Raw genomic sequence first — 25,155 nt, 5'->3', positions numbered from 1 at the left:
ATATGAGTCAGTGTTTGAAAGGACTGTGAAGGGAGATCCATCGATGGACGTAGAATCACCTGTTGGCACTTTGACGACTGGTACAGTGGGGACCTGAGATACAAAGCTTTCAGTGCCAGGAAATCACTTTGACTTGCTCTTTGACAATAGACGAACATCCTATGCTTCAAAGAGTGAATGTGCATAGCAGTGTTTAGTGATTATTAACCTCTTGGTGTCCCTCGTGGATTGGAATGAGGTGCAAGTTCAGTGTTGAGCCTGTGGCAAAGATTGAGGAGATGGATGTATAGACAGGGCTGGTGGCCCTAGCCCAAAAGATTTTAAAAATTGACAAAATGGTATAAAGCAGGTGAAAGACGATGCTAATGTTAGTGTGAGACAGTCAGGAGTAGGAGATAAGAATCAGCTCATTTTCCAAGATTAAAGCAAAACAAAATCTTACTGAAAAAAGAGCACAATATATCCTATCTAATAAAAAAAAAAAATCAGTGATTCTCAACTAGAAGAGAAGGTGACTGCAGGACCCCAGCTGCCTACTGTCAGTCTTGGTGTTTTCTCCTCTGATCAGCTTCAGTCACTAAGTTTGAATGCTCAGAACCTCAGTTTTTGTTGGTGTCTGAGGTGATGCTCACTTGAGGGTGTGTGTTCAACTGTGGAATATGACAATTTCTGAGACTATTCTTCAGCCCCCGAGAGCAGAGCTTTACCATGATTATCTTTCCCAGACTGTAGACAGTTCTGAAAAATGAACTAGCTTGACATGAAATTGCCAAAATATTTCCTTCTGTGATAAAACTGATAGGATTACAAACCAACTCCGCTCCTCTCCTCTAGCCAAGCACACACACAGGCACTGTATGAGATGGCTAGTGTTTGGTGTCATTTGGTATTACTTATTTAAATTTGGCCTTGGTAAACAATTAAGCAAATCCCAAGAGGTGATCACAAAGGAGAGTTAGATTTAATTTAGGCATCTTAATGAGTTTTGCTTTTGATATGTAGGCATAATTAGTGCATGGAGCACAAGTTAACCCTAATTAAATTGATTAACTTGGGCAATATTTGCTCTGGTTCATAGAACGAACATAAGCCTAAGGATTTTTTTTTTAATTTTTTTTATTTTTCACGTCTCCTAGTTTCATATCTACATGTTCATAGTCGACTTAAGTAATATGTTGTTATGATAGGTGATGGAAATTATCTTAAGACTTAGATAGTCCTGTGCTTAGAGATGCAGGGTATCTGAACCAAAGGGAGTCTATATAGTCCACCTCCCCAAGCACCAAAAAAAAAAGTTTATAAGATTTTGTAAAAGAGTTCTGGTGAATCAAGTGAGTAAATATTACTTTGTGACTGATTATCTGTTCTTAACTTCTACTCTCACCAAATTGATCAAATAACTATAGTTGTTTATGTTGTGCATTCTAGCCTGGTCCTTACAAGAAAGATATATGAAAAACAAACAGGTCAGAGGAAGTAGAAGAACTCACCCATTTTTATGAAAAGATGGGGAAAGTAGCTTCCTCTGGGTGAGATTTGTGTGCTTAGGGTTGTGATGGCACCTCTTCTGCCAAGCCTGCACAAGAAATCCCACTGGACAGAAGAGTTGTCATTACTCCTTTATGATTTTTGTTTTTATTCCTTTTTAATTTTTTATTGTATCTCTCCATGACATTTCTTTTTTTAAGTTAATTTTATTTTAATAGCTTATTGAGGTCTAGTTGACATATGATTAACTGCACATATTTGTAAAGCACAATTTGATAAAATTTGATATATTTGTACACCAATAAGACCACTACAGTCAAGATGATGAATACATGCTTTAAAAAGTTTCCTCATATCCCTTTGTAACCTCTTGCTTCCAGACTTTGCCTCTCATAGTCCCTGTCCTCAGGCAAGCACTTGATCTACTTTTATTTACTGTAAGTTATTATAAGTCGAGTCATACAGTATATACTTTTTTTTTTTTGCTGGCTTCTTTTATTTTGTATAATTATTTTAAGATTTACCCATATTATTATGTGTTTCAATGTATTTTAATTGCTGAGTGGTATTCTATCTTATAGATAAGTCAAAATTTTTTATTCATTTACATTACAGGAGTTGGACATATAGGACATTTGAATTCCAATTTTGGATAATTAAAAATAATGTTACTATGAACACTCATGTACATGTATTTTTATGGACGTTTTTAATTTGACTTGGGTAAATACCAGGAATGGAATGACTAGGTCATATAGTAGGTGTATGCTTAATTTTTTAAGAAACTACCAACCTTTTTTCTAAAGCAGTTGTAGCATTTAACATTCCCACATGCAGTATGTGAGCATTTCATCTGTTTAATATTGATAACACTTGATAAGGTCACATGTTTTTAATTTTAGCCACTTAGATATTTGTAGTTTTTTAAAAATGAATTTATTTTAATAGACCTCTTGATCTAAGAGGATTTAGCACCTGCTCATAGTAGGTACTCAATTATTATTTGTTACTTTAATAAAGACAGAAGTGGTGTTGATATTCTTGTGATAAAATAAAAAAGCCTGAAATGCATCAAAAGAAGCCCCAGACTCATGCTTGTAATAGCATTTATTTGTATTGTTGTCTTTCCTATTTTTGCAATGACTTAGAAACAACAAAATAAAATCCATTCATCTACCAGACAGGTGTCCCAGACTAACATTTCTTTGCTTACAGCACAAGCTAGAGCATGACATTTTAAATTAGTTATAGTAGACATTGTACTTTTAACTTTGTGACTGAACCATTATAAATATCACTGAACTTTATCTATATGAAAAGCAGATCTCAACATCATGTGTGGTTTCAGGTAATTGAAGTTATTTGCAAAAGCAGAAACAACTGGAAGAATTAAACTCCGGAATTTTTTTTTTGTCCATTTGACCTAGATATTTTAGTATTGTCAGTCTTAACAAACTGATCATATGAGTTGAAAGTTCTCAACATTCAATTGAAACATTGTAATAAATTAGTAAGGCAAATGATGGAACTTCCTGGATATTTACTCTTGGTTTATATTTTGCTGGCAGTTTTAATTGTGTGTTCACATACATATGAATAACTTGCATTTTCAAGTTGTAGAAAATAATATGCCATAATTTCATTTACATTAGAAAACTTCCTTTCTTTTGTACTTCTATATGATTTGTAGTACAATATGATGGTCATCAATAGAAAATGGTCCTATAGTATGTAAGAGTCAGTAATCCTCTAAAATATGCCCCAATTTTTCCCTACAAAGAAGTTACCAAAAATATATAAGTGCTCATTTGAACAAGTGATAAAATAATAGTGAAAAGCCAGCTTCTTGAAAAAACTGTAGGGTAGGTGGCAAAATAAGTGATTACGTTTTCCTTAAAGAACAACGGCGGGGTGCCTGGGTGACTCAGTCTTTTAAGCATCTGCCTTCTGCCTTCGGCTCAGATCAATATCCCAGGGGTTCTGAGATGGATCCCTGTGTTGAGCTCCCTGCTCAGTGGGGAGACTGCTTCTCCCTCTGCCCTCTCCCTCTCTCTCCCTGTGCCCTCCCCTCCCCCCACTTGTGCTCTCGCTCACTCTCTATCTCAAATAAATAAAACCTTAAATAACAAGAACAACAACAAAATCTTTACTAGGTTTAATTGTTAACAAATCTTTTTCCTAAGGATATTCTTGGGTTGAACTATTGGATGTTTCAGATGAGTAAGACTCAGTACTTGCTTTCTAAGTGCTCATGATTGGGGGTTGGAGGTAGGGGAGAAGAAGAAGAGGGATAAATAAAATGAGGAATGCTAACATCAAGTGCTAGGAAGTATCAAAGTAGCACAGAGGCGAAGGATGTAACTCGAGGGGGCTTTTGGAAGAGGTGACACTCCAAGGAATTGGGGAGAGAAGACAGATGAGAAGGAAGAGCTGGGGTGTACCAAAAAGGAAAGTACCATAAAAGTGAAGTTGTGTTTGTCTACCAGAGACAGAGGGAGGGAATCAAGAAGGATTTAGATTTTTAGACACTCTAATCAATGAAATGATTAGCTTCCCATAAGCAATAAAAAACAATAATGTACTGAACTGAAATAAGTCTAAGGAGGCTAAATCATGTTCTTATTTTCTTTCCTTTGTTACCTTGATCATGTTTTTGTGGGAGAGGGGGGAACATAAAATATCAAAAGCTTTCTAAAATCATTTCTCCCCTTGTGGTTCTTTGCTTAGTAGGATATACTCAATCTGCCCTTGTACTTCCCATTGGATACGTTAGCAATGGTATTCGTGGGAAAGGAGATGCAAGGATGGAACTTTTGTGGAGCACCTCCTATGTGCCAGCCCCGTGGGACTTGCTGGGGATGGGGTCATTCCTGGCTCCCACGAAGCTCACAGCTGGGGGATGGGGTGGGGAGACTGCGGCAATTAATGGTGTAGTTGGAGAGGTGCTCCTGCCTGGGGGGTTGCATCGCGTGTGCACACTTCCCAGTGGGGAACAGCCTCTGTGCCAAGTGATGGTTCTACCCTCCTGCATCTCCCTTTCCACGTCTTGAAGAGACAAGTTTTGACTCTTTCCTGTACCAGAGTTTATGATTCGATTTTTTACATTTTTCTTCCTTCCAACCGTGAGATTGAGTATTAGGACTATTTTATGAAGAAATAAAAGCACTTCATATTAAGTAATACAATCATAACATTTTATTCCACAGATTTTATATGTAAATCTCTAAAGAATAACTTCATTAGTCTGTGATCACTCTATTATGCAAGTGTAAATGTGATTTATGTATGTGAGATAGGGAAGAAAATCTAGCAGCAGATGCGAGTTTTATTCTATTTATAGATATAGATATAGATATATTATCTATTATTCTATTTATTATTATTATTATTCTATTTGTTCTTTTATTAATGCAGAAAAACTAGTCTGCTATCTGATGGGTGCTGGTGAAGGTCCTTTAAACAGATTCACTGATGTCCTAACGTTGACTCTCTGAAGTAGGCACTGTCCCTACTGCTATTTCATAAGGAGGGAAACAGGGACACATAAAGGTTAAATATCAAAGTCTGCATGGTAGGTAGTGAAGCCAGAGTTGGAAACAAGGTAATGGCTGTGTGATGTAGACGGTGGGTTCTACACAACAACACCAGTAGGTATGTTTGAAATTACTCGTTCTTCAGTCTTCTGGGCTAACACTTTCTTTCACTATCCAAGTAAAATTTACCAAATTCCTATCAATTTCCTATAATAAACTCAGGACTCATGCCACTATTTCAGATTTTCTCCAAAAGTGTGCTTTCGTGTTTCCCCTTCTGGCTCCAGGTGCCAGGTCCTCCTGGCATCTCGCCCCTTGCCTGTGAAGTTGCTGCCCCTTCTTCACTCCCACATCGCTGGAGCAGAGACATGGAGATTCTTCCTCCAAATCTCCCAACACATCATTAGCCCACCATCGCTATCTGTGATGGAGCTTTACTGAAAGTGTGGGGAGGGTGTGGTAAATTGCAGCCCAGGGCAGAAGCTTCTGTGTCTCATCATTTACAAATCATCCCTGTTCTTGGAAGTTTCTTACCAGGTCTTTTTATAACCCTTTCAACTTCCTGACATTTTGCCAGAGCCACTTCTCTTCTACATACTCCTTCAAACTGGAGCAGGCACAGGCCACCCAAAACTCCTGTCCTCTCTTTACATAGAAAATTTTCTAATCTTCACCTTTTTTTTCCCATCTAGACTGGTCTGGGGAACCTTGCCCTTTGCAATGATAGAGGCCATAAAGGCATTTTTACTAACCCAAGAGCTCTGAACGTCTGAGTGGCGAATCCCAGCAGTCCTTCACTATCACCTTTTCCCCCCGCAGAACTGTTTTCATTACATCAAAAAAATTCTAGGCAGAAAAAAGCAACTATTAGGCATATGGGAGTATTGGTTTGCAAACTGCCCCCCTTTAATAGGGAGGACAAGGGAAGATTGAAGAAAGAAGCAGCCATTCCAGGTCGGTAGGTGGCAGGTATAAGGAGCAAGGGAACTTGCTTACGAGGCTCGTCTTGTGCCACTAAAAGACAGGTTGATCTCCATACCCACCCACCAGAATCCTCAAAGTTTATAGAGAGGCCTTAACTGGGTTCAGTCATATATACAGTCCAGATGGCCTCTTTCAAGACTGTGTTCTTGGGGCAGCTTCTAGCATGGGGAAGGCAGGTGGAATGCCCATTCCAAGGACAGAAGGGAGGGTAAGGAGCTTCCAGTAGTAGCCTGGGTCCAGCTCAAGGGTCAACCAGCAACCCTGTTGATTACCTCTTCCAACAGGGAGACCATAATGGAATAAAATACAAGGTATCTCTTTAAACAAGTTAAATGTAATTAAATTTTCAGTAAGTACAATGATTTAACAAAGAAGCCATACTATCTATCTTTGACAGATTGAATTCACAATTCTCCATGATTCTGCCCTAAGATATTGACATGAGAAAGTGTCTTGATAGGAACTAAGAGTTTAGAGTGTTTGTCACTTTTTATCTTTTGCTCAATAAACAATGATGATGTACCTATTATGTTTCAGGCCTGGTGCTTAGAAGGAGAACTACATGATGAATAAGATATGGTCCTTGACCTCACAAACTGTGGATTGAGTGGGTCATAGAGAAACTTTGGCACATAACTAGAAAATAGTGCAATATGAACAAAGTGACCTATGTAGTGGTATAAAATCGTAGAATACACAACCTGCAGCCTGATGGGGTTGGGAAAACTTGTACAGAAGATGCCATTTGCATTAAGGATGGGTGTAAGTGTTCAGGCAGAAAATGATAGAAGAAAGAAGGGGATGTGTGAAGTTTTGGGAGAACAAAACAGCATCACATATCTTTGTTCTGAGCATCTACTGTCTGTATGTTGAAAGGACGGGGAGGAGGGGAGGAGAGAAAGAGAAGGAGTGGCCAAGATGAGAGCAGAAGAATAGATTAGGTTCCACACAAGAAAGTTCATCTTATATCTGCTTAGACTTTCAGAAATACCAGGGCCAGCTTTTAAGTATCCCAACTGGACCTGGTGAAGCTGAATGTCTTGATTAAATCAGAAGCTTGAAGTAACTTTTATTCATATTAGGGTTTAAGAAACACTGTTATAGGCAATGGGAGCGTTTGGCTTTTTAAATATTTCATAATGTGAGGTCATATCTGGCACAGCAGACCAATATCCTGTAGTGTACATTGCATACATACTTAGAACCATAATGAACAAAATGAGTTTTTATATAGCTCGAACGCTGTATGGTACGCTGCTTAGCAACTTAGCATAGTTTAAGTAGATGAAAGTATATAAAGTGTCTACTAAAATACCATTGGTGAAACTTTACCAAGTGTTATTATTTTTTTTTCTTTTATCCCCTCCCTCATGCACAGTAAATCCTGTCTGAATAATTTACTCATTCTGGAACATTAAAATGATCTTGGGCTTTAAGGATAACTAAAGAGTTTCTGAACTATAATGAGGCTCTTGGAAATGCTGAGTCACAGATTATATGTGGGGGAGAATGTGGCTTTACTTAGGCTTCCAAGCTAGCTTTCATTTTCATCCAGAGAATGGTTTTGGTAAGAAGCTGTTATTTGGTATGGCTAGAGTAGCAAGTGAGCTGCCCTTAGCCTCATGAGCGTAGGAGGGAGGGACAGAGGGACCAGTACTCTGTAAGTCTGTGGATGGAATTAAGTTTGTCTAAAACCCTTCACTGTATCTGGACAGGGAAACAGCTTGCATATGTGAAAAGGGCATCTGAATTCAAATTGAAAATAGTAATAAAAGCAAATGTAGTGATGACCAGTGTAGACCACAACACAAAGTGGGCAAACCTGTTGAGATGAGAATGCTGATAACTGTACTGGAGTTCTTTGTAGAAAAGATGTAAGAAACATCGTGGATAATAGTTTCAGAATGAAAGAAAACATACGGGGATTCATAAGCACAAGTGCAACACAGTGGAAATATGACTCAATCTTTCTATCAAGACTGAACATTGATTAGTATCTTCCTAAATGATGGGCTCTACTTTGTAATGATTTTCAAATGTATAGGTGTAGCTCTGCACAGAAGCTAAGATCAATTTCCTATAAAACAATTAAAAAATAGACTTTTAACGCCAGCTTTATGGTATTTGGTGCATTAGCTACAAGGCTACTATATTTCAACTGAATTAAACATGGCAGTGAGGCATGAGAAAGGTTCTAGAACTTCTTTATCTGAACGGCTTATTTTTATTTGTTTATTTTTAATAGAACAGAGCCTAGAGTTCCTGAGCTGGGGTTGGAACATTTGGGAGATGAATTTTAGCACACTTATCTTTTTTTTTCTTTCTTTGTTTTTTCCTTTTTTTTTTTACATTTCCAACACACTGATACTCCAAACGCTTTGACCTTGGCTCTGCAGAATTGTAGTAATAAGTTTTTCCACTTGTATTTAACAACATTCTGAGTAAGAGCAGCAAATATTTGAATCGGGGGTGTGGGGATTTGGTAGATTTTTATAAGGAAAATCTATATTATTTCTAAAGTCATATCACTGAAATGATAATAACTTAAAACAGATTTTTAAAAGGTATCTTTGAAGCACATATTTTTTAAAGTTTAGATTTCTAGCAAATTTATAGAGTGCTGTTAGCATACCATAGCTGAAATCACGTGATTGTTATATCCTATGCTTTCTGCTTTTCGCTATGTTACTGTTGGAATATCTTCTGATAACATCTGTGAGAGAGGAATGGATGTTGTAGTAAAACGGAGTCTTCTCGGTCTGATTGATCTTGTGCTTTACAATCCATTTCAGTTATCAGAAAGTATTCAAATTTTTTCCTCCTGCTATTTGGGAAGAATGTAACGGTCTAAAAGATTGCCTACCTTCTGAGGGAGTTTCTCTCTTGTCAGGATAGAAACAGTATATTTACTAAACTGCCTTTAAATTTGGAGTAAATATTGTAATCCGTTTCTTTCTCCGTTTGCTGGCCTCTCACTATAGGAAGTGCCCAAATGTGACAGTTGGCAGTATAATCTAGCAGATCTGTAGACCATGGCTGGGATATTTTAAAATTAGGAGATTCCAGAATGAAATTAAGACCATTTTTCGGTGGTTAGAACTCACCAGTATTTTACTTTAGTATGAATTTGTATAGTGATGATTCTTGCATTGCCCAATGACCTTTCTTAGCCATTTCTATAAAGCTAACAGAACAAACAAATGTATTTTTAACACTATACTGTAGGCAAATACTCCTTCCCTACGAAATGGGGAAGATGTAAGATGCTAAGACACACATTTGTATTCACTATTTGAAGAAAAATTATCCACCAAAATTTTCTAGAAGAGGGTTTAAAGTAAATACATTTCTTAGACCAATAAATATGGTCAGTGATCTGCAGTGGTTTGACATAATGAAATAAATGAATATAATTAACTATGATGGCAAAGTAAATTGAACCACTATAGCTATTTAGAGGATACTAGCCCTTTTAGCTGGACACCATTTGCTTTTGTACATTTATGGATTGTACAGAACTAGCTTTGAAAGGTAAGATGTATAATTTGTATAATTTGTATAATTGTATAGTTAGAGGGACTGTAGATCCAATGAACTCATTTTAATTTAGAATACCATGTGCTACTTGATAAAATGGCTTTTCTGGCACCTAGATATCCCTTTAGGCATGCCTTGGAGACCCTGTAGTGTAAATAAAATTGTGTTGATTTGCTCAGGTCTATGGGATTTGGACTTGGTTCTGGAGTGAACATTATATTTAAATACATAGGTAAAAGGCAGAGTGAAAACATTTAGAATGCTCACAGATTGGTGTGGAAGAAAAGTCTACGGAATCTGTGGGAACTTATTCAGGACTCCAGGTTGGATAAGATAGTTTTGGGGGCAACATATGGTAATGGGGAATATTTTTTTTTTTTTTAAGAAAGAATAGTTATTGATGACTAACTAGACATAGGAAATAAGAGTCTTAGCACCTTGAGTCTGAATGCTTACAAGGCTGATTTTAGTATATAAAAAGGAAGTCAGGAAGATGCTGAGAAAAGCAGAAGAGAATAGCAGACCAAAAGAGATCCAGCTTGATGTTAGGCATTGAAAAATAATTAGATCTCCAGGTAAGAAAATTTTGCTTCCTCAACAGTTCTCATAGTGAAATCTGAGGTTCGTAAGATCTTTTCGGAATGTATGGGAGATCAAAACAATTTTCATAATACTATCAAGACATGATTTTTCGGGGTGCATGGGTGGCTCAGTCGTTAAGCGTCTGCCTTCGGCTCAGGTCATGATCTCGGGGTCCTGGGATCGAGCCCCGCATTGGGCTCCCTGCTCTGTGGGAAGCCTGCTTCTCCCTCTCCCACTCCCCTTGCTTGTGTTCCCTCTCTTGCTGTGTCTCTTTCTGTCAAATAAATAAGTAAAATCTTTAAAAAAAGACATGATTTTTCTTTTTCTCTGCATTGGCGTTTCCTTTGGTAGTGCAAACACAATGGTGAGCAAAACTGTTGGAGCTTTAGCAAATTCAGGTAGTGGCACCAACTTGTACTCATAGTCATTGTATTCTTCATATCTATAGACTTGCAGGAAAAAAAGTCCAGTTTCATTTAAAAATGTCCTGATGAAGCAGTAAAAATTATCAATCTTATTATACATCAGCCCTGAATTATATACATATTTTTCACATTCTGTGTGTTGACATAATGCATAAAGCACATTTTCTGCATACTAAATTATAATGGCTCTCTTGACGAAAGACACCTATGTGATCGTTTCAACTGCAAGCTCAACTATCCACTCTTTTTCTCGAACATATTTTTTTTAGTGAAAAACATGATTGACAAGTTATGATGATTCAGATGTGGGTATTTGGGTAGACATTTTCTCAAAGTGGACTAATGAACCTGCCACTTCGAGAAAAATAACTCACGGTGTTTGTTGCCAGTGATAACACTTGAGATTTCAAGAGAAAATTGGAATTATAGAAAACTTACAGGGATCACCATAAACTTGAAAAGTTCCTGATTACATATAGAAATGACCAACTCTGTCAGCATTGAGAAAATGTGCATAATGTGTGAGCCAACATTTCCAAGTGTTAATGACTGAGTTACAAAATCATGCATTGGTAACAAAACCATGATAGGAAAATGCAAACCAATGGGACATCGCAACTGACCATGAAAAAAAATTGTCAAGTTTTGGTGTAATAGCAAAGAAGAATATTGACAATTATCTGAAAAGATGGTTAAATATACCTCCTTTTGTCAATTGCATATCTTTCGGAGGCTGGATATTTTTCCTTTTTTTTTTTTTAAAGACATATAATTTTTAAAGATTTTATTTATTTATTAGAGAGAAAGAGACTGTGCACAGGAGAGAGCTTGAGCAGGGGAGAGGGGCAGAGGGAGAGGGAAAAGCAGACTCCCCGCTAAGTAGGGAGCCTGATGCAGGGCTTGATTCCAGGACCCTGGAATCACCACCTGAGCCAAAGGCAGACGCTTAACCGACTGAACCACCGAGGCACCCCAGATTTTTTTCCATACACCTTGACCGAGACAACATACTGAAATGAATTAAACCCAGAAGCAGATATGAGAAGCTAGCTCTCTTGGATTAAGCCAGGTAGTAATAAAATTTACAATAATGTAAAATCATGCCACTCTTCACACTATTTGTTTTGGAAAATATAGTTGTTTTTCACAAAATATGTAACTTATTCTAATGTAATTAGTTTATGATAGTTATTTTTTAAGAGGGCTGAATAAATATTTTTAGTTACCCATTTTTATTGTAAAATAATATATGTCTATAAATAGAACCCTCCAAGACAAAAGCTTTACAGGTTTCTCAGTAACTTTTAAGAATGTGAAGGATCCTGAGGCCAAAAACTTTGGGAATCACTGAGTAACATATGTACCTTTGGGGGTCATTAGCTTGGAAGTTTCATTTGATATTGTAGAAGTGGTGTTATATTTTGAATGAGATCATATAGAACAAATACCAGGGCTTGAAAAAAACAAAAACAAAAAAAAACAAAACTGGCCTAGGTTTTGGAGGAATGAGTGAAAGAAAAATAAATCCCCTGTAGAGGATGTAAGGGTATCAATGCCATCAGTTTTAGGGGCTGACGTACCCAGGAGAGTACAAGTCCTGTGAAGAAGACACTGCATTTGGTTAGGTAGAGGTCTATAGAGACCTTGAGCCATTTCAGTGGCCCAGTGCAACCTTTAATCTGAACCATTCAGTTATCAGTTATCTCTCTCTGTCCACCCGAATCTTCCACTGTTCCCTGATGGAATTTACGAACCAGCACCAGCAAAAATCCCTGGATCCTCAACCTTTATTTCTTAGTGGAACTTGACCTTCTTGTTCTAGCTGAACCTTAGTACATCTTCCCTTACAGTCTCTTCAAATACAGACTATTTCTTGGAGGGTCAGAATTGAAGAGCAAGAGTGTTTATTTCCTTCTCCACATGAACTTGGTAATAAAGATCTTACATGGTATCCTTTTTTCCCAGAGGTTAGGATGAATTTTCCAGTTAATAATTACAAATATTGGAAAATCCTCAGCTGTTTGGACCCCAGCACAACACATGTAGGGATTTCTTTTCATATATCTTTGCTATGTTAATAATAGTGGTTAATTTCCCAACAAAGGAATAATTACAATGGCTAATTTGGATTATATACCACATGTAATAGCCTAAGGTACTAAATTAACAGTGAAATCTCTGCATTTAATTGGATATATAAAGTTTTGTTTTATTTTTGGCTTAAATATTTACCAAATGGCACCTTTTCAGCTTATTTAAATAGTCTTTCAGCCTTTTCAAAGAGCCTCCATATCCTAATAGTTCAGAACCTAGACTCTGGAGCCAGATAGCTTGGATTTAGATGCAGGCTCTGCCCCTTTCTATGTAAATATAGAAAGTCACTTACTTGAGCAACTTTAGGAAATCACTTAATTTTCAGTGCTGGAGCTTGATTATCTTTAAAATGAGAATGCTAATAATAATTAATTATTTATAATACTACTATTATGATTATATTCAGTTGATAATTATGTTCACCAGACTCACTACCTGCTAGTATTCCATACTGTTGTTTATCAGACTTTGTTTATACTTTGTTTATTCCATACTGTTGTTTATCAGACATACTGTTGTTTATCAGATCAAGAGTCGGACGCTTAACTGCCTGAGCCACCCAGTGCCCCTACCAAAGGAATTTAATAAAGCATCTAGCGTATGGCAAGTACATAGCAGAAGTGAGAGATTAACAGTAGTAGGATTCTTTAATGTATCTTGAGCACTTTCCACCTGCAGGTGCTAGGACAGTGTGTGCATGTACAAATTCATTTAATCATCAAAGCCACCATATAAGGTAGGAAGTGTCATTCTACCTGTTTTGTGATGAGAATAAATGAGGTGTGGGGAAGTTAGAAAATTTATAGTCACATAACTAACATTTCACTGTGGACTTGAACCTACACCTATAAGAATGTAAGCGAGGCTTCCAATGAACTAAGGATTGGGAGACTTAAAGACGAACAGGAGGGGCGCCTGGGTGGCTCAGTCGTTAAGCATCTGCCTTCGGCTCAGGTCGATCCCAGGGCCCTGGGATCAAGCCCCACATCGGGCTCCCTGCTCGGCCGGGAGCCTGCTTCTCCTTCTCCCAACCCCCCTGCTTGTGTTCTCTCTCTCGCTGTGTCTCTCTCTGTCAAATAAATAAATAAAATCTTAAAAAAAAAAAAATAAAGACGAACAGGACATGATTTCTGTATCAGAGGACCTCTGATCCCTCAGGAGAGGGAGGAGGTGACAGTCATTCTTCAAACATCTTTCTAGTGCAGGACGTAAACACGGGGAGAGATCACCAGGTGTCAGCGTGTACTTTATTTCATTTGAATTTAACGGATACTCTGTCCCATTGTCAGAACTGACACTATGATACCTATTTTATTAAAGAAAAAATTGATGCTTAGGCAAGTTAAATGGCTCATATGATTGGTTTATGGAAGAGCCTAGACTAGAATCTTTGTCTCCTGAGTTTGCAAGTCAAGTGTAAACATTTGTTGTCTTCCATGATCAGTATTATAGTAGGTTGAATATTGGCCTCTGGAGATATCAGGGACTGATTCCTGCATCTGTAAATCTGGGGGAAAAAAAAGGTCTTTGCCAATGTGATTAAATTAAGGATCCTGAGATGGGGAGATTATTTTAGATTATTTGGCTGGACCCTAAAAACTACCACATATATCCTAAAAAGGGAGACAGAGACTTGAGATACACACAGAAAAGACAATATGACTATGAGGCAGAGACTGGATTTACACACGCACAAGCCAAAAAATGCTAGCAGACACAAGAAGCTGGAGGAGGCAAGGAATAGATTCTCTCCCAGAGTTTCTGCAGGGAGTTCAGCCTGGCCTATGGTGATTTCAGCCTGGTGGTTCTGATTTTTACTTTTGGCATCTAGAGTGTAAATTTCTCTTGTTTTAAGCTGCTTATTTTGTGGTAATTTCCTACAACAGTAATAGGAAACCACTACAAGCATCTTATATGGTTGGGGGAGGAGTGTGTTCCTTGATCCACATGGTTGCTCCCTTCTCCTCAAGAAAATCCCCTTGAACATGCCTGCTGGAAGACTGACTACATACTAGTATTCCAGACTGTCATTTGTCAGACCTCTGGTTGTCTTCCCTTATCAACTCAAGACTTTATTACCCAGCCCTCTCTTTCTCTCTCTTCACTTCTCTTACTACCATCCTTGGCAACTTTAACATCCACTGTCTAGCCAGTATCCTTGTATCCACATGCACCCTAGATTACATTCTTTTGTTTATTCAAAAAATCTCCTCCAACAGTTCTTATCCCCCTGCTCAGCCATCAGTATTTATTTGTTGATCAAATTGCTCCTATCAGCATATGAACATCCCATAAATTCTCCCTCCTTCTAAAACAAATAGCTTTGCCCTCGCATTTCCCTCCCATCCCTGTCTTGGTTCTCTACTTCCATTATAGCAAGGATTTTCAAGAGAGTTGTCTATATATTGCCTCAATTCCTGTTCTCTTTTGTGCTCACATTCTGCTGAGGCAGCTCTTGTCAAGGTCAGTCAGAGCCTCTCTCTTGTCAATGCCCGTGGTCAGTTGTTATTCCTCATCTCATTTGACCTCTTAATAGCATTTGACGTGATGGATGACTTCCTTCTACTTGAATCATTTTCCTCCCTTGGTTTCTGGCATAGTCCACTCTCCTGATTTTCTTTTTATTTCACTGGCTTTTTATTCTCATTCTTCTTGCTGGCTACTCTTCTTTTCCTGCATCTCTGCACTCTTCCCTATCTTCCCTTCTTAGGTTATTTCATCCATTACCCGGATTTGACTCTCCTTGCCCATCTATCTCAGGTCTGTGTCACCAGGCTCCACTTTCCCCATGAGATACAAATTATTTTATCTAACACTGTACTGAGAAGCTTTATTTGAATTTCTAATTGGTATTCAATCTTACCATGTCCAAAACAGAACTTTGAATTTCCAACTCCCACTGCACACAAACATGGTGCCTCCATAGACTTGCCTATCTCAGTAATTGGCACCACTGTGCATCCAGCTGTTGAGGCACAGACTTCAGAGGTATCCTTCATTTACCCATCTGCTCATGGCTGGCTTTTTTCATTAATGAAGTCTCTACTCAAATGTTGCTTCCTCAGTGGAGGCTTTCCCGCTCACATTATCTTAAATAGTCAATCCATAGAAAATCAATTTGCCCAGACCAGTTTGCCAAATTAATTTTTTAATGTGCCAAATAACCAAATATTACATATAGTTTGGGTAGTTTGGATACAGTTGGTAAATTCAGGAATTTTGCTTTTAGGAATAGATTAGTCAGGGAATTTACTTTTGATTGTGTGCTAATGAGTTGATTATGGACAGATTGACCTAGAGCCCTCCAAAACAGTGATCTTATCACTCTCTACCCTTTAATGTTTTTTCTATAGTACTTACTTAATACAACAAATCATATTTATATGTCTGCTTTTATATCTTCCTATCCTTTAGACTCGAAGCCTCACGAGGGTAGACTTTTCAACTTTAGTATTGAGGTGTACAGCAGGTGCTCAAAAATAATGGTTTAATGAATGAATGCAACAATGAGTGACAAAAAACAACAATTGGATTTGAATACATTGAAGAAGGAATGGGCAATGTGTCACTCTAAGCTGAAAATACGGAACATTCTTATTTTCTTGAGCTATCAAAGAGAGAAAATAAGATTATGAAGTAAAGTGACATAAAGGTTTTTGTTTAAGTAAAGGAGACCAATGTGTTAGAGTATGGAATTAAGGGAAAAAAAAAAGGAAAAAGACCCACCAATAAAGGATATTGATTTTTTTTAGTTTTATATAACAGTAGAAGACAATATAAATCAGTGAATAAAAGACTGTTTTAATGACAGTTCTGTATTTCTAGCTTGTGTTTCTGGGTTTATTTATTTATTTTTAAAGATTTTATTTATTTATTAGAGAGTGCGAGCAAGCGGGGGGAGGGGCAGAGAGAGACGGAGCGAGAGAATCCCAAACAGACTATGCGTTGAAAATGGGGCCAGATGCAGGGCTTGATCCCATGGCCGTGAGATTATGATCTGAGCCAAAATCAAGAGTTGGATGCTTAACTGACTGAGCCACCCAGGCACCCCTGTTTCTGGTTTATTTTAAAAATTATTGGATTTGATTTAAAATCTTCATCCCACAATAACTTATGAAACGATCTATAGTGAGTTGTTTGACATTGATTTTATCTGTTACATAAGTGCTTAAATGAGTTTAAATCCTTGCTAAAGTCATAAATTGATTTTCAGAACATAAATGATTATAAAATGATATTAGTAATAAATGTGAAGCACCATGATAACCGCATTAGTGGGGAGGGAAATGAGGAAGGAGAAAAGTTGAGAAAGTATTTTTCCATGCAGTGCTTGTCCAAGGAGACCAGATTAATTACTAATATGTTAATTTTTTGGTGATACAGATTAATATCCACTTACTATTTATTTGTATAGATGACTAATTTCTGAAGAATGATATTATAAATCATACTGCATAACATTTAAAAAATGTCATTAAGTTAATATTCTAGAAAACTTTTATTATATATTTTATTTTATGAAAAAGTTGAGGAAATATGGAAATATCAAAGGGATGAATTCAGTATAAAAACTTCAGACTGGAGAAATTGGTAATTGCTTCTTTTACTTAGATATGCATATCTTCACAGTGGCTATGATGGTCTTCTGCTAATTAAAGGAGTTATTAAATGTGACCATATTAAAATTATTGGAAGGCATTCTTGTTAAATAAGAAAGGCAGAAGGGTTTACAGTTCGTCGTAATATGTATGTGATAAAAACTGGTTGAGAAATTGTTCTTGAAATGATCTACCTGTCTCTACCTATCTACTCATATATTGATAATTAATACAGAGGAAAAGATAATTTCTGATACAAACTAGCTCTGAAGTAGCAGGGTATTGAGGAATTATCTGTGGTAGTAACAACATTTGTGACTTAAGAATCGTAAGGCACAAATATGTAAATTTCCTCTGTAAATTTCTCTCCAACCCAGGTACACATTGTAAAATCATGTGATTATCCACAGTTGATATGATTTAATCTTTCTTCATCTATTTCATTGCTATGTTTGAGAATATCTGGGGTCTTAAATTGTAATAGATACTTCGAACTTTGTATCTTAAAATGTCCATATATCAAAAATAATAAAAATATGAAAAGGGTCATAAAATGTCTGTTCATGTCATGCAGGGGAGGTTATTATAACAGTTATTTCATGATCATTAGATTTTGAAATCATCTTTATCTTTAAAGCAGTAAAGGCCCCATAAATATTGTTTCTCCCATTGTAAAAAGCTACCTGCATATAAGTCTTCACTGATTTTGCAGTTTGTCAAATTTAATTTTAAATCAGTATCATCTTGTTTTATCTCCACCAGTTGTATTTAAGTTTAAATCCTCAGTTTAAGTGTCAGTAATCATTTGTATGTACTGTAAAATGTCTCTAAAGGGAATGTGGGCTGAAAACAGTTGATACAAATTTCCAGTCATAGGTATTTTGTTATTAAATTTTCACAACATGGGGGCTCCTGGGTGGCTCAGTTGGTTGAGCAACTGCCTTCGGCTCAGGTCATGATCCTGGAGTCCCTGGATCGAGTCCCGCATCGGGCTCCCTGCTCGGCAGGGGGTCTGCTTCTCCCTCTGACCCTCCCCCTCTCATGTGCTCTCTCTCATTCTCTCTCTCTCAAATAAATAAATAAAATCTTTAAAAAAAAATAAAAAATAAAAAAAATAAATTTTCACAGGATGTTAATGTTGAAAATTGAAGTGGATGCAGATCAACTTCATGTATTCCAACTTCATTTTTTACTTAATGAGATGATACATAAATTAATTCTCTCATAAAGCTGGGGGAAATTATGTTTTTTATTCAATCAGTAATTAGATAAGTTTCTTACTCAACCTACCACTCCTAGGCATTAAAAAGAAAGTTGGAAGTTTCCTGCCTTGGTAGACTTGATCTGATAGCACTGGAAAGAAGAGCTTATTGAAATTCTCAACGAAAAGCAACAGATGATTTTTTTTCCTAGTCTGTTTCTTAACTTCCTTAAGCAAGCCTAGCAAATGTTTATTTATTTTCAATAGGTGTTATAATTTTAGGCACATCAACAGAACACTATTATTTGTATAGCTTAGGTGAGGGCTATTTTTTACTTATTAAAACTTTGTAATGAAAGGACAGTATGGTTTCTCTTTAATAAGGAAGTAGACGTGATGAATTATTTAGCATCTACCTTACCTTGGATTTATGAGTACTGATTTTGTATGTGGATTATTCTTTTGCACAACAGCAAAATCATTTATTTATTTGACAGTTCTTTTGACAAGTTTAAATTCTTGTTAAAATCATAATACTAATTCCATAAAATGGAAACACTCAACTATGGAAAACATAGGAGAACAAAGTGATGAGTTTGCAAATTCAGAGTTAATACAAACAGCTAATTTTAGTAAATTCAACTTCTGATTTTGCCAACTTTTCTTTAAAAAAAATTTAACAAAATCATCCAGTGGATTGGCTTCTAGACTGTTCAGTTTCTGATGTATTTATATATTAACATTTTATATTAGGATCAAAAATTCACAAAAGTATGTTTACCCCTAATCCTTAAAGATTCAAATGTGTATAGAACAGTTATTTACTGTTTTCGTCATTGGATTTAAGAAATGTTTAGGATCACAAAAACACACATTCAAAAATACCAATACATATTTAGGTAATTCAACTAATTGGAATGTGTCAATATCAGATTTAACACAGATTGAAAAAAAATCTTTATATTGCAATAAGTTAATAGCATACTGAAAAACTACTACAGAATAGTCCATTTTAAAAATCCATTTTGTGTTTAAATATTCAGGAGATAGTCAGAATGTTGGTATTTGGACACATGTCATCTCTTATTAAGAGGTTAGCAAAAACAATACATAGTCATGAAAACTAAAATTATAATATTTACAACATTAGAGACAAGTTTTAAAATGTTACTCTAATAGGATTCCTAACATTTTTATATACTTTGCAGTTATTTTGTTTAAAAGATCAGAGGAAAACTAGTCTGAAATAAAATAAAAGTAAAAATCCTAAACATTAAATATCTTCTTTTCAATATTGCTTTCACAGAATAAATTTGCAAAACCTATTTGTTATAGCAGCTGAAAAGATAAAAATCCCATATATTCCTGAATCATTATAAGTTGTAAATTACTGGGACTGGAATTTATAAAGAAACATTTTATTTTTTACTTTAAAAAGTTGTGTTTGAACATCACTTAGAGTTGGCAGAAATCAGATGGAGCGTTCGTATTTCCTGGGGTAGCATTCAACGTTTATTGCACCGAGAATCCTATGGCGGGTATCAGTCACAATCACGTCTACAGTACACACCTTAGAAAAACTGGTGGGAAGTATATAAGCGTGCCTGTGGTATTGGTATCTTTAAATCTATCCTTATTTTATCTTAAAAAAATTGCAAACATTGCTATTTAACCATCACTGGCAAATAATCTCATTTGCAACCTACCTCGTAATTCTTGGCCACACGCAATTTGCTGAGAGACACAAGCCTATATTAATGAGAAAAATATAAGCTTAGCAGTTTTGTTTTAGTTCCAACTACAGGTTTAACTCACTTTTCATGCTCACTCTTGCGGGTCTTTGAAAGCAGAGTGCCGAGGCTGAGATTGCAGCTGTGGGGTCAGGCTGTATGGTGGAATGCTTGTTGAGCTGCTGTATAAACGCGGAGAGAACATTTTATAGATTATCTGCAAGTGCGATTATTCAAAAACTGGCTAGGTTGAAACAATCATGGAAGCTGCTGGTTAAATGCAGACTCGTGAACCAAAACAGACCCACCGAGTTGCAAACCCCAGTGCATAGACCTGGCAATCGGAACTTTCTTTACCCAGCCTGGGCGATCAGGGGATCTCACTTGAAGCCTTTATTCACTCACATTTTTATTGAGTGTAGAGTAGGTAGGCTTACATTCTAGTGGGCTCTGGAGATGCAGAGATAACAGAGGAGTCCTGCTTCCTTAATAAGTTAGAGTGTGTAGGACTCTGTGTTGCCACAGAGTCGCAACCACCTTTAAAAGCTGTTGTCTTTGGGTTGCTGGGTGGCTCAGTTGGTTAAGCGACTGCCTTCGGCTCAGGTCATGATCCCAGGGTCCTGGGATCGAGTCCCACATCGGGCTCCCCGCTCTGCGGGGAGCCTGCTTCTCCCTCGGCCTCTGCCTCTCTCTCTCTGTCTCTCATGAATAAATAAATAAAATCTTAAAAAAAATAAAAAATAAATAAAAGCTGTTGCCTTTGATGATGGGGTAGATGTCCTTCTTTAGTTCAGGCTGGTGTCCCAGAATACTGCGTGCCTTATATAAGCAAGAAAACATTTATTTCTCATAGTTCTAGAGGCTGGGACGTCCAAGATCCTCGTGCTGGCAGATTCATTGTCTGGTGAGGGCCTCCTTCCGGGTTCCCGGATGGTCATCTCCCTATGTCCTCACATCCAGAAGGGGCCAAGGAACTCTCCAGAGTCTCTTTTATAGAGGCGCTAATCCCATTCACGAGGGCTTCACCCTCATGACCTAGTCACCTCCTGAAGGCCTCACTCCCAAGTACCATCATGTTGGAGATTAGATTTCAAACATATTAATTTTAGGGGGGAAACAAATATTCGGTCTGGAGCAAGCACCTTCGTATATCACACTAAAGCTTGAAACCCAACATTAAATGGTCTCAGAACAGAATCAGAATACACAATACTGTATTTTATCTGTCTGTGCTTTTCACAAAGGTGTTTGGTTTGGTTTGGTTTGGTTTGTTGTTGCTGCAGTTTGTTTTTAGGACACCATGGCATATGCATGCACTACTAATAAAGTGGACACAGTTCCACTTTATTAGGAGCTCTCCCTGCACTTCTGCCTTTTATTATTTCATTTCATTCTCCTGTCGTTCCATCTCCTTTTATAATATGTTCAATGGTCTGATTACTGAATTACTGTGTGGTCTTTTACAACCTAATTAAAAATAACTATGAGATTGGAGTTATGGGAGATAGTTTTATTGATGCATTTTACAATTAATTATGTATTGATAACAGTCCAGCATCATTATTTATTATAATTAGGCTAATTATAAAATGTAATTACTAGAATATCCAAGGTGTTCAACTGCTGCCTAAAGCTATCGTTTTGAAATATAACTTTTGCCAGCCAATTACTGCAGCCTTCCTTAATTTGTGGATAAATCATGCTCTGTTATTTCTACGGAGAAATTGATTTGGAAGCATCAGTTCCCTAAGTGAGAAAATAAAATGTCCCACAGTAAAGTGTTTGGGTGATAAGGTGATAAGAACAACAGAATATGGTTCAGAAGATGGTCACACAATTACTGTCATCGACTAATACAACTCACGACTTTCCTACCACTTAACAGGGTTTGCCAGTCAAGGCATTGTTTAACAATGAAATATTTTACTTTCTTTTTAATTTGAACATGCTAGGGGGTCTCAGGGTTATCAGCCTTCCCTGTGGGTGTATAGCTTCTCTTTGCAGTAACTAGTGTATAATCTACTAGCTTTCATTCTGGAAAAAAAAGACATTGAAAAACTGTAAAAATACAGTAGGTGTTGAATCAAGCATCTAATGCCAGTCTTTTATCAACAGTGAACCCACGGTTGGAAATTGTCTTCTCAGTGACACTTTCCTTCTGTCTTTGGTGGGTTATGGCTGATTGTGCAACAAAATAAGCAGGGAATTACCATATCATAACTTCTTTCTTATCTCTATACTTTCTAAAGATGTTTGACTCTAGGAAATAGATCTTAGAAAACTTAATGCCCACCGTTGACCAGCCATTATCCTTGGAAAGCTAAAGTGGGGTTAGTAGGCCGAGCATTCCCATTTGGATCCTTAGGTTGGGTAGGATGCATTAAGCTCATTTACTGTCTGGAGCAGACAGACGCCCAGTTTTAACATGAATACTAAGCCTTTTCGTGTTTTACCTCTGCTTTTGTTACAGAAGCCCTCGAAACTCTCATCAGACAAGCAGAGAATTACACCAGCATTCTCTTCTGCAACACCTACAGGAACATGGCCCTAGAGGCTTCAGCCTCAGTTCAGGAGTTGTTCACTGATGTGGGGCTCTATTTATTTGGTGCAGATGTTAATCCTGAAGAGTTCATAAACAGATTCTTTGACAGTCTTTTCCCTCTCGTCTACAATCACCTCATTAGTCCTGGAGTGACGGACAGTTCCCTGGAATACTCAGAATGCATCCGGACGGCCCGCCGGGATGTTAGTCCATTTGGTAATATTCCCAAAAGAGTAGTGGGGCAGATGGGGAGATCACTGCTGCCTAGCCGCACGTTTCTGCAGGCGCTGAATCTGGGCATCGAAGTCATCAATACCACAGACCATCTGCACGTCTCCAAAGAGTGCAGCAGAGCCCTCCTGAGGATGCAGTACTGCCCTCTCTGCCAGGGCCTGACTCTCAGTAAGCCTTGCATGGGGTACTGCCTCAACGTTGTGAGAGGCTGCCTGGCACACACGGCAGAGCTGAATCCGCACTGGCATGCCTACATCCGGTCCTTGGAGGAACTATCAGATGCCATGCACGGAACATACGACATTGAACACGTGCTCCTGAACTTCCACGTGCTCGTTAATGACGCCGTGATGCAGGCTCACCTCAATGGACAGAAGTTATCGGAACAGGTAAGCAGCCCCGCCACATCTCCTGACCGACGGCTTAGAGCTCAGGCATTAGGTGTGAACATAAAGTTCCGTTGATTATAAGCACATCATCATGTACTTGAAAATGATGGCAGCTTAACAAGTTAATACCTCAGGAAAGAGTAGGAGAATGCATGGGATGCCATGTTTGAGTCAAGATATATTTTCTGTATCTTACAGTAGATGGTTGGTTAGCTACTTTCCACTTTCTCCTCTAAGTAGAAGCCTTCTCCTAGTGTTAGGTCAGTGAGGGAGAGAGGTCTCAGGTTGAAAATCGGGACCAGCATGGATCTGCATCTGCTGTCTGCCAGGAATTCCCAGATGCCTTAGATTCTTTGAGCCTGTCTCCTCAATGAGAAAAAGAGAACAGTAACACGTAACTTTTGGAGTATTCTTTTTTGGGAAGATAGACAATATGTATGCAAACTAACTAGTACGGTGTCTGTTACTCAAAAAATGGGTAGTTATTGTTAGCATTTCAGAGGTGCTCAGCATTAAAATAGAAAATGCCAATGATATATTCATTAAATGAAGACTTGACAGCTTAATGTTCAAAAGTGTTTCTTCAGAGACTCTTCAGAATCTGTCACAGTGATGGTGTAAGGATTTTTCAAAATGTGCTATATGCAACATCATGGTGTTTTATTCCAAGAAGAGTTTAGAAAGTGTTTGAAACAAAATCAAGTAAAAGGGCATGGGAGTTTTCTATTTCTCCCACCTTCTGTAGAGTCATTTTCTTATATATTCACAGGCTCCTGAGTAACATTCTCATACCCCATATAGTGAAGTAGGACCTGTTGCTGATGTTTAGCCTAAATCATTTCTCCTGAAACAAAATTATATTCCTTGGTGCTGAGAGAAGACATCTCCCTGCCCCCCAGTCCTAATTTACTGAATTAATAAACATCCTAATCATTAGCCTTATAGGTTATACTTTAATTTCTGGTAGATATTGGATCTGAAATATTTATGTGCAGTCATCTCTTCACCTTTCTTCTTAGCTTCCAGGGTCTTTGCAGGGCCTGTGTGAGCCTATAAGGTGCCCTTATGCAGATTAGACATGGTGCCCTCTTTAGGTGCATGCCACACCCTTATATGGCTTGGTGGGTAGAGTGAGCTGGATTTCAACTTCTGCTTCCCAGTTTATTCGGCTGGGTGTCCTTGGACAGTGAACAAGATTCCCAACAATGGTCTGAATCTTTCTGCAATCTCGTTCCTTTCTGGAGATCAGATAAGCACCAGAGCTTTTGGAAAGGATGTAATAAACCAACTCAAATGAGGTATAAAAGACGTTTAAGTTTTCGAGTATTTCTTAGTTACGAGAAAGAAGATCCAGGAAACAAATATGACTATTATGATGTCAAGTATTTGTAGAAGGGAAGGCAGGCTCAAGAGCTCTGAAATCAAGTCCAGATTTGATTATTAATTTGGGGCATGCTATGTAACCTCGAAGGGACAGAGTTTTCTAATACACATAAGTAAATAGGTTTTAATGCCTTTTATTATGTATTTTCAAGACCTGGAGGGCCTGTTTGTATCCTTAAAATATATCACGTAGAAAATTATGTTTTTCCGGGGCACCTGGGTGGCTCAGTTGGTTGAGCGACTGCCTTCGGCTCAGGTCATGATCCTGGAGTCCCTGGATCGAGTCCCACATCGGGCTCCCTGCTCGGCGGGGAGTCTGCTTCTCCCTCTGACCCTAACCCCTCTCAGTCTCTCTCTCTCAAATAAATAAATAAAATCTTTAAAAAGGAAAAAAAAAGAAAATTTTGTTTTTCCTATTTCAAACACTAAACTAAC

General features: G+C 37.6%; 1 protein-coding gene across 1 annotated transcript in view; it reads left to right on the top strand.

Annotated features, from left to right (window-relative positions):
* Window positions 1-23,709, top strand: part of LOC118009303 (glypican-5-like) — a 219,005-nt gene extending 195,296 nt beyond the window's left edge. Inside the window, exon 2 of the mRNA XM_035003191.1 lies at window positions 22,643-23,709. Within this exon, the coding sequence (XP_034859082.1) occupies window positions 22,714-23,412 (699 nt within the window). The 5' untranslated portion in view covers window positions 22,643-22,713 and the 3' untranslated portion in view covers window positions 23,413-23,709. The remainder of the gene's footprint in view (window positions 1-22,642) is intronic.
* The last annotated feature ends 1,446 nt before the right edge of the window (window positions 23,710-25,155 follow it).

This window comes from Mirounga leonina, unplaced genomic scaffold (assembly GCF_011800145.1).
Source record: "Mirounga leonina isolate KUSES-001 unplaced genomic scaffold, KU_Mleo_1.0 Mir_127, whole genome shotgun sequence".
Lineage (NCBI taxonomy): Eukaryota > Metazoa > Chordata > Mammalia > Carnivora > Phocidae > Mirounga > Mirounga leonina.
This window is presented reverse-complemented; position numbering and strand designations above follow the sequence as displayed.